General features: G+C 36.8%; 1 protein-coding gene across 1 annotated transcript; it reads left to right on the top strand.

Moving 5' to 3' along the window:
* Positions 1-253: 253 nt before the first annotated feature.
* Positions 254-2,518, top strand: LOC125837551 (uncharacterized). Its single transcript, XM_049516647.1, has one exon. It carries the CDS (start codon positions 254-256, stop codon positions 2,516-2,518), a length of 2,265 nt encoding a protein of 754 aa, XP_049372604.1.
* Positions 2,519-11,318: the final 8,800 nt, after the last annotated feature.

Below are 11,318 nucleotides of genomic sequence, written 5' to 3'. Positions count from 1 at the left end.
CATGTTATTCTTACAACTTATTTGACTCTACTTGATGACTTGCATGCTACGTGATTTATTTGAATTATGTGAACATGACCTTACTTTTTTCATTTAAAACTAACATTATTTCTGTCTTATTATTATTTTTATGTTTTCCTACAAAAGTTGATTCGTGTTGACAATCGAGCTGGCCGACCATCCTTACTTCACAAGGTCCAAGTCATCGACATTACCTCGACGTAGTTGGGCTATTCAAGGAAGAAAAAATACTATGACTAATCCAACCGCATCTGATCCAATTGGTCCAGGACATATCATGGTTCCTAATGACTCTCCCGAGACTTCCGAAGATAGAGCTACTATTCAACATGATGAACACATCGCCCGCTTGACTCAAGAGATTGAGGATTTACGTAGTGAACTAACTCGGGTTAGAGACTTGACCAATTTATCCATCACACTCCAAAGTCCACTTCATGAACCTAGAAGTACTGCACCAAATCCACCTCGTTTTCCATCACTTGATTCACCAGTTCCTGAACACTTTCCTCCACAACAACCTCCACCTACCAACAATAACCTTCTTTCAACTACCCCCACAAATCCATCAAATTTTCCACCCGTCTACACTCCTCCACAGAGTCAACCACCTCCTTACACTACCTATGCTACTCCTCCTAATCCACCACTTGTCAACCCACAAAACCAACCTCCAACTCATACTCCTCATGTTTCTCTACCCATCAACACTTATCCACTACCTACAACTAATCATGTAAACCCATCAAATACACCACCTCCAATCCAAAATACGCCTATTGTCCAAACTTATACAACTCAGCATATACAAGGGGCACATATTGCCACTCCTTATGTGCAACATGTTCCTCCAGTATATGCGATGGAAACTCAAGCCTTTACCAACCCAATATCGGTCAAGTTTCAACCCGAGGTAGATCAATATGAGGAAATGGAGAAAGATGTCAAGGCAAAGGCTGATGATGTGTTAGCTAGAGAGATTCGTGATCTTAAGGAAGCAATGAGAAACCTCCAAACTACTAGGGGAAACAAAAGCCTAGAATATGAGGATCTCTGTGTGCAACCTGACATTGATTTGCCTGTAGGGTACAAACTGCCAAAGTTTGATACTTTCAATGGAATTGGTGATCCTCATACACATCTAAGGGCGTATTGTGATAAACTGGTAGGAGTGGGGAGAGACAAGAGGGTCAGAATGAAGTTGTTCATAAGAAGTTTATCTGGTGAAGCTCTTGCTTGGTACACACAACAAGATCTCCATAAATGGCGTGGTTGGAGTGATATGGCACAAGATTTTATGGATCGATTCAAGTTCAATACCGACATCATACCAAATAGGTTCTACCTCACTAAGTTAAAGAAGAAGTCTACTGAGACATTTCGTGAGTATGCTCTACGTTGGAGGTCAGAAGCAGCTAGAGTCCAACCACCGATGAGTGAAAGTGAAATGACTGCTACCTTTATTGAATCCCAAGATAACAGTTTTTACTATGAGAAAATGATAACCATGATGGGACAAAAGTTCACAGAAATCATTAGAATGGGAGAAATCTTGGAAGAAGGGATCAAATCAGGAAGAATCCAAGACTTTACAGCCTTGCATGCTGCAAGCAAAGCAATTCAATATGGTTCTATCAATGGGAACAAAGAGAAAAAAGAAGATGTATCTGCTGTCATGATTGACCAAGGACGCATGCCAGGTCAAGTTCCTCCCTACCCAAATCAGCCACATCAACCCATTTACCCTTACCAATATGGTGAAGCCTCACAGGCTCTCTACCATCCTCCATCAACTCCTTACCATGTCTACAACACCCAAGCGAACTACTATCAACCTCGAGCTCCTACTTATAATAAACCACATTCATACCAACCACTCCAAGCTTCACCTTTTCAAAATCGACCATATACCGCACCTAGAGCTCGTCCAAATCATGAAATCAAAACCACTCGCAACTACACAAAAATAGCCGAACCATTGGCTCAGTTGTTCGAGAGGTTGAAGACAGCAGGTATGATACAACCGATTGAAGGGAAAATTCCTGATCCCATTCCAAAATGGTTTGACAGTTCCAAGCATTGTGCCTATCATTCTGGAGTTGTTGGACACGACACCGAGGATTGCTATGGTCTCAAAAACAAGATTGAAGCTTTGATTAAAGAAGGAGCAATCCAACTTACTGGACCTCAGCCCAACGTGAACAACAATCCTCTGCCTAAACATGGAAATGCTGATGTGAACATGATAACTATAGAGGAAAATGTGGTGCTGAACGGAGACATTGTGCCCATTGGAAGGGTGAAAAATAATACTTTATCGACCTTTGATGCTCATATCATGACAACCCATGAACAAGCGTTGATAGAGGTTACTGCTGCAACATCTTACATGCCTCTCTGCAACAGCGAGACACCGACCATTTGGGGTGCTGAACCAGAGGAGACTTTGAAGAATTGGACTTGTACTCCATCTCTGGTTCGCCGGGAGTGTTGGTAGATTGAACAAGTAGTAAAACTTTTGGAGTAGCACGATTTTTTTTTAAAATCGAGGCTTAAATCATGCCTTAAAACTTTATGTTGTTTTGCCTCATATTTTTGAAAGCTTGATTGCAAAATCTATGAATGCATTCCCTATTTTCTTAATTGCCTCTTACTTATTACTTTTATTTATATATATATATATATATTAATTTTCAAATTAAATCTGCCAACTTTATGATTGTGACATAATGAAGCAAATGAATAAAGTTTGAAACCAAGCAAGATTTTTGAAGGATGTGAAGGTAACCTACAGTTGAACAGTTGAACAATTGAACAAGAAACATGACAACATGACAACATGACAATACTTGAGCACGAAGTTCTTCATTCAGAGGAAGTCAAGATACTACAACAAAGGGCGACTCTAGATAGATTTTTTAAATGTAACTTCCACTTTTTCATGTATCACGAACTACGTTCCGACCTGATTCCTTTGGTAGGATACGTAGGCTGCCCACATAGGGTTCGGTTTTACAATAGAACATTTCTAAATTTCCTTATTTGTAATAGGAGAACTACGCCTGACTTGATTCCCTCGGTGGGATACGTAGGCCACCCACATACGATTCAGTCACATTAGGATAGAAATTTAAAATCCTTTTACTATTTATGTAATTTTGAACTACACATGGCCTGATTTCCTTGGTGGAATATGTAGGCAATCCAAATCGGATTCGGTCCCTTTATTAGAAAATTCCAAATCATTTCTATGTACTTGAACTACGTTCTGACCTGATTCTCTTGGCGAGATACGTAGGCAACCTATATAAGGTTCGGTCTCATCACAACATAAATTTAGAATACTTTTTCTGAAATCGACATTGGGGCAGATTTTGGAAAATATGGTCAAGGACTGACCGGATATTGTCAAGCTATAGGTTGCTACCTGACAAGAAGTATAACAGACAAAGGACATTCATTTTGTTTCAAAATTGTCACAATCTAAGAGTTGGTAGAAGTTATTTTTTTACAACTTATAAACATATACTTGCAAATTTTTCTACACACTAACAAATATCTCTGTCAAATGATATTTTTATTTTTATTTTATAAGACATTTCTTTTTTTACTGTTCATCTACCAAGGCTCAAACGGAGATCACAAAGTCTGAGCAAACAGGATGGACAAAGGGCCAACAAAGTCAAGCTTTGAGTCAACACGAATCAACACCCCCTCCCAACTAAGAATCTTTCTTTGAGTGCAGAAACAACAAAGATACAAGAAGTACCTACTGGATTACATCAAAGTCATCATTTGCCTCCAGGACCTCGCCTGAATAAGCCAAATGACCACATCCTTAATTTTATTTTATCTCTAACTTTATTTCTTTTAATTCATCATGATTTTATATTCTTACTAACATCTTTACCCAAAATTTGCAGGTAAAATCCCCTTGATTTATTGAATAGGAATTAAGTCCATTACATGCGCCACTTGATCCACCAAATTGTGCATCAGGGCTTAAATATCAAAGATTAGAGGCGACTTTCAACCAATTACAATCATCGACATCAACAATAATCGAACAACTTCACTAATTTTATTTTTTACTTTATTAAATGCATTTATAATTCACTTTATTTACTTTAACGACTTTATTTTAAATTTTATAGGAATCAACAAGGGCCTTCAAAGACAATTGAAGACATCACTTGGCCCTGCGGCTCCACAATCATCAACCACATGGCTTTATTTCTCACTTACCATTATTTTATCTTTACTTTATCATGACTTTATTTGTAATTTTACTCTACATTTTTACAACAATCAACATCTAGCCCCGAAGACAATCGGAGGCATCACTTTACCTAGCCTCGAAAACAACCGGAGGCGTGACTTCATCAAGCCCCGAAGACAACCGGAGGCATCATTACAACTAGTCCCCGTAGACAATCGGAGTAAATTCATACATCACTTATCATCGAGACCCTGAAGACAATCGGAGGCCTCATTTTTCATTCTAATCCCCGTAGACAATCGGAGGATATTAGACATCATTTACCATTGGGACCCCGAAGACAACCGGAGACCTCATTTATCATTTAAGTCCCCGAAGACAACCAAAGACATTATCTACATCATTTGCATAAGCCAGACGGCTACACTCTTACTTTATTCACTACTTTACCAATTACTTTAATCTACTTTACTTACTTTAATGACTTTACCTTAAACTTTACAGACATCATTCATCATCAAGTCTCTGAAAACAACTAGAGACGTCATATGCCATTATATCTTCGAAAACAAACGGAGATACCAACTGGCCATACGACCTCATCATCATAAGCCAGACGGCTCTCAACATCAAGTCTCTGTAGACAATCAGAGACATCTTTATTTACCAAGTCTCTAAAGACAACTAGAGACAACATTTGGCCACACGCCTTTCATAAGTCACACGACTTCATACCATTCTCACACATACATATATTACCATTCATTTATACGTTCTTACACTTTAATTTTATCTCTCACCTTAATGACAAATTTTAACACGAGTTTCAGGAAAAATAGTCTAAAGCAACCAAAGACGTATCACAATGTGGAACTCTCTCTTAGCAGTAAACTGGGGCAATTTGTCGAGAAAGTTTAGCTTTCCAACAAAGGTCAACATAAAATAAAAACATGTGTTGAATACGGTAAAACATGCCACTTCTCTATACAAATTACAGTTTCTACTAACAAGTTTATTTCAGTCTTTGCTGAGAGCATCCAAGAGGATGAATTATCAAATCAAACCACAGGTGCGGACGACATCAAAAGGATGCAGCGTAACGTGGAACTTTTTCTTAGCAGTGAACTGGGGCAAATTTGCTGAAGAGGAATATCAAACTCACTAGCAAAGGTCAAGGATCTATTCTCGAACTCATCTCCACCTACGTTCCACGAACACGTGAAAAGTTGGTTATCCAAACTTTTCTTTCATAACCAATCCCTCGAGGCTAAATTTCCTTTAGTATCACTCCCAAACTCTTCATGTGCCTATATATGTTGGTCAAGACAAAATTGGTTACTAAGTCAACTTCTTTGCCCGAAAACTCTTTCATCGTCTCCGGTCAAAGAGGGGCAAGCTGTTGACACCTAATTTTGTCCCTCCTTTCTTCTAATTTATTTCGTTGAGTTTCTAAATTACTAATAAGTTGAATATTTTATAATTAACTACAATTTTACATTTTATTACTATTATATCATAATTATCTATATCACTTTAAATTTTACTATTTTTGTGATTATCATCTTTCTATTATAATTTTCATTATTTCAAGATTATATATTTTTAATTAACTTTACGATTATTACTTTATCATCGCCTTCTTTAAAGTAGATTATCGTTACTTTATTTCGAGTTTCGTCCTTATTAAAAACTTTACATAATATATTTTATACTAATTAGTAAGTTGGAAGCTCAAAAGAATTAGTTTGCAGAAGGAAAAGGCCCACAATATTTCAGCAATTCAGCCAATACTTTGGCTATCAAAACGAAGCCCAGCAATGGCCAAATAAGGCCCAAATCCGCCAGCCCTCTTCACAACAAAATATTAGAATAGGTTCAGCCTGAATGAATTAGGTTTTAATCTCTATCCAACTCTTAAGACTCACTTTCCCTCCCTATACCATTTGAGACAAAACTCCAAACTTCTTTGGGTGAAATCAGATTTTGAATGCCATTTTTGTGCAAAGGGTAAGCTTTTCTAGATCAGTCTCCATCTCTTTCTGTTTGGATCTGACTAAGTCACGTGAAGGCTGCCAAGTTCGTCCAAAATTCCAACGTTCGAGTTTGAATGCTTATCTTGACCAATATTCAAAATCTGAAACTCAAGATTCCCGCTCAACAAATACCATAACATTTGTATTCACCTATAAAAACATCTTGATATTATCACAAGAAAAGGATTATTTATTTTTTCTCTATCATCTTTTACTATCAAAACTACTTTTTCAAAGGCTAAACATTCACAAGAACATCACATATTTTACACTTCAATATCATCTAACGAGTCTACTATAGTCTTTATTTGCTAATTTGTCGGAGGAACGAAGTAGATCCTTCATCGACAACCTGGTTCACTGCCCACAAAAAGGTTAGATCTAAACCTGTTTTGTTTCATTTCCGATGGTTTAGTGTATGTCATGAATAAAAGTAATGTATTTTGTTTTTTCTCTGATATTCATAAATCTCAACTGCTAGAAGATTTGTTTATAATTTTATTTGCTTAAACATTATGTGTACCATGTTCTAAATACGATTTGGAAGCTAGAAACCATATCAGTGTTTGTTTCTCCCTATTTTACCAACATGATTCGTTCTGTTCTTGATCGAATACTAAGACAAAATGTAGCATGTGATCTATAGGATGGATAATTTTATAGCTAAGAACTTGTAAGAGATCATGATTAAATTCTACTCCTAAAAAATGCATCTGCAAAGTCTTAAATTCTGTTTTGATTATAATAACTAATATTAATGATTTTGGCCTTGCTCCCTGTGTTATAGTTAATTGTTATTTATACATGTTAACTTACTTTATAGAAATTGATTCTACTTCCCATTTACATACTAAATGTTATGTTGTGAATCATCTAAAATGCTTAGTGATCTTAACTTTAAGGATGCTACACTAAGTGACCAACTATCTCGTTTAAATTTATATACTTTAGGAACACCAAATTTTGGTATACTACACTAGATATTGTAAGTTTGATGACTTGTTTGAATCCTTTCTATGTCACCTGCTTTATATGTTTTTAATTTTGAGTTGTTGAAATTGACTTTCCTACTATCTAATTCTTATTTTCTTTCTTATCTTTGTTTACATGTACATACCGGAGTCAAAGAGTCTTACTTTATGACTCGACCTCACTACAAGACTCAAAAAATTGCATATACATTGTCATTTGTGTTTCTAGCTCCCTAGAAACTCCATCGAGAAGAAAAAACAAGAGAAAGTGACAAGCACTCGACTTCACTCTTCTTTTAGTTGCTTATTCCTAACTTTCTTTATGTTATTTTCGCTATGAATATTTGTGTGTTTGTTTTGGTAACTTTGTTTGACGTACTTGGTAGTTAACTAATCCTTCATGTAGACATTTTGAAAAACATTTAGTTATTAATTAAGTCACCCTTTAGAGTTTAAAATATTTCATAAATTGGTTTAAGTTAAATCTTGGACCATAAGTTGCAAATGATATGAAGTCCAGGAGTTGATCTAGCTCAACTTAGCATGCCGGTTGACTAGGATGATTTATTCATTAAAAAATAAAGATTTCAACAACAAATGTTTTATATATAAAAATCAACTTTTGTTTTGTGATTGTCTTGGTTCATGTGTTTGAGTGTAAACCATTTTTAATGGATCTTAAAGGATGCCTAACCCCTTCCCTTTAGATTAATTGAACCTGTACCTAGAATCTCATGTTTAATAAGACCTTAAAATGAAGTTAACTTTAGAAAATAACTTTAATTAATTTAGGTGTCCTAATTCACCGTAATAATTAGGTGGCGACTTCTTGACTTAGTTAATTACTTTAGAAATCACCAAAATGTTGTACACTATTTTGACCCGGTTAAAATGGGGTATAACACACATAATCACATAAACATGTAGTAATCAATCAAGTCGACTCATTTTCTCAAAACTTAAACTTTTCATGAACATATATAATAAGGAAATCATGGGAATATTTAAAACACACATGACACCAAAAGAGTAAGCCATGAGGAACTTAATACCTCAAGCTAGAGTAGGAGTAAACGGAAAGAGATGAGGATATCGGGACATCATATCGGCCTCGTCCTCCCAAGTATCACCCTCAACTAAATGATTCCTCCATAACACTTTCATGGAAGCAACTTCCTTGTTTCTCAACTTCTTAAGTTGTCGGTCTAAAATCTCAACTGGAACTTCCTCTTAAGAAAGACTCTCCTAAACTCCCAAACCTTCTATGGGAACCATAGATTTCGGATCTCAAACACATTTCTTTTACATAGAGACATGGAAAATCAGATGCATCGATGCCAACTTATTGGGCAAATCTCGTTCATAAGAAACTTTACCAACACAGTTCAAAATTTGATATGGGCCTACAAAACGGGGACTAAGCTTCCCTTTCTTACCAGACCTCATTACACCCTTCATGGGTGAGATTTTCAAGTAAACCCAATCATTCACATCAAATTCAAGATCTTTTCTTATAACATCGACGCATGACTTTTTTCGACTTTGGGTTGTTCTCAACCTTTCTCTAATAAGTCGAACCTTCTCTATAGCCTCATGTACCAATTCGAGACCTATTAAGGCAACTTCACCCACCTAAAACCAGCCTATAGGAGATCTACACCTCCTACCATATAAAGCCTCAAATGGAGCCATACTAATACTTGAGTGATAGCTATTGTTATAGGCAAATTCAATCAAAGGCAAATAATCATCCCAATTTTCCTTGAAATCAATCACACAAGCTCTTAACATATCTTCCAAAGTTTGTATAGTACTCTCCTCTTGCCCATCGATTTGGGGATGAAAGGTTGTACTAAGCTTAACACGAGTACCAAGACCCTTTTGGAGAGACTTAAAAAACTCAAAAGTGAATTGAGTACCACGATAAGAAATAATGGAAAAGGGCACTCCGTGCAACCTTACCATTTCTCTCATGGGTAACTTGGCATAATCCTCCACCGAATAAGAAACATTAACGGGAATAAAATGAGCCAATTTCGTCATCCGATCTACTATAACCCAAATCGAGTCATGCCGTCGCCGAGTGCGTGGCAACCGTACTGCGAAATCCATATTCAAATCTTCCCACTTCCAAGTATAAATACTAATATCTTGGGACAAACCTCCTCGTTTATAATGTTCAACTTTCATTTGTTCGCAATTTGGACACTTAGCCACAAATTCCGCAATATCCTTCTTCATCCCATTCCACCAATAGATCTCCCACAAATCATGGTACATTTGGGTGACTCCCGGGTGAATGGAATACCGAGAACTATGGGCTTCTAAAAAGATCTGTTCCCTGAAGTCATCTACATTAGGAACACATAAACAACCTTTATATCTAAGTAATACACCTCCCCCTTCGGAGAAAGCCTCAACAGAATTTTTAAGTATCGTTTCTTTCAAGTCGACCAAAATTGGATCAAGAAATTGTTTGGCTTTCACATCCACCACATAATACGATTCTGAACCATAATACCACCCTTGGTAGAGTCTACTACCTGAACTGCCATCTGGGCAAATCTATGAACATCTCGAACCAACTCTTTTCTTTCCTCTTCAATATGAGCAACACTACCCATAGATAATTGACTAAGAGCATGTGCAACTACATTCGCCTTATCGGGGTGGTAGAGAACACTCATGTCATAATCCTTCAATAACTCAAGCTACCTCCTTTGGCGAAGATTTATATCCTTTTGGTTAAACATATATTTCAAACTCTTGTGGTTAGTAAAAACGTTCACATGAACACCATAAAAATAATACCTCCAAAAACAACCGCCGCTAATTCAAGGTGATGTGTAGGATAGTTCTTCTCATGAATCATAAGTTGCGTTGAAGCATAGGCAATAACCTTCCCATTTTGCATAAGCACACATCCTAGTCCAATTCTAGAGGCATCACAATAAACCACAAAACCATCCGTCTCTTACGGTAAACTCAAAACCGAAGCGGAAGTAAGTCTATCCTTCAACTCTTGGAAACTCTTCTCACAAGCTTCAAACCATATAAACTTAGCCTTTTATTGAGTCAATGCTATTAATGGAGAGGCAATAGAATAAAACCTCTCAACAAACCTTCTATAGTAATTGGTCAAACCCAATAAGCTTCTAATATTCGAAGGGGTTAGAGGTTTAGGCCAACTCTTAAATGCATTCGTCTCAATATGATCTACCTCAATATCCATACTAGAAACAATGTGACCTAGAAAAGCCACAGAACATAGTCAAAACTCACATTTGCTAAACTTTGCAAAGAGTTATTGTTCCTTAAGGATTTGAAACACAATCCTCAAATGATTGATATGATCATCCTCACTTCTCGAATAGATCAAAATATCATCAATGAACACAATTACGAACATATCAAGGTACTATCTTAACACCCTATTCATCAAATCCATAAATGCCGCCGGAGCATTAGTCAAACCAAACGACATCACCAAAAACTCATAATGACCATACCAAGTTTGAAAATCCATCTTCAGAATATCATCTTCTTTCACCCTCAATTGGTGATAACCCGACCAAAGGTCAATCTTAGAGAAATAGCTTGCTCCCCGAAGTTAGTCAAACAAATCATCTATCCTTGGAAGATGATACTTATTCTCAATGGTCACCTTGTTCAGCTGACAATAGTCAATACACATACGAAGAGAACTATCTTTCTTCCTATCAAAGAAAAATAAAGCACCCCATTGAGAGATACTCGGTCGGATGAAACCCTTATCCAAAAATCCTTCAATTGTTCTTTCAACTCATTTAGTTCTACCGGAGCCATACAATAAGGATGAGTAGAAATAGGCTGCGTATCTGGGAGAAGGTCAATGCTGAAGTCTATTTCCCTTTCAGGTGGAGTACCGAGTAAATCATCTAGGAACACTTCCGAGAACTCATTCACAAAGGGGACCAACTCAAGAGTAGGGGTTTAGAATCTACATCCCTCCCCCTAGCTAGATGGTAAATGCAACCCTTAGAAATCATCTTTCTAGCTTTAAGACAAGAGACAAACTGACACTTAGGCATATAA

Source organism: Solanum verrucosum, unplaced genomic scaffold, assembly GCF_900185275.1.
Source record: "Solanum verrucosum unplaced genomic scaffold, falcon-dt-bn FXZP01000131.1, whole genome shotgun sequence".
Lineage (NCBI taxonomy): Eukaryota > Viridiplantae > Streptophyta > Magnoliopsida > Solanales > Solanaceae > Solanum > Solanum verrucosum.
The sequence above is the reverse complement of the archived record's forward strand: the minus strand, read 5'-3'. Positions and strand labels throughout refer to the sequence as shown.

Excerpts from the sequence above, each read along its gene's own strand:
- LOC125837551 (XM_049516647.1), top strand. The coding sequence starts at position 254 with ATGACTAATCCAACCGCATCTGATCCAATTGGTCCAGGACATATCATG.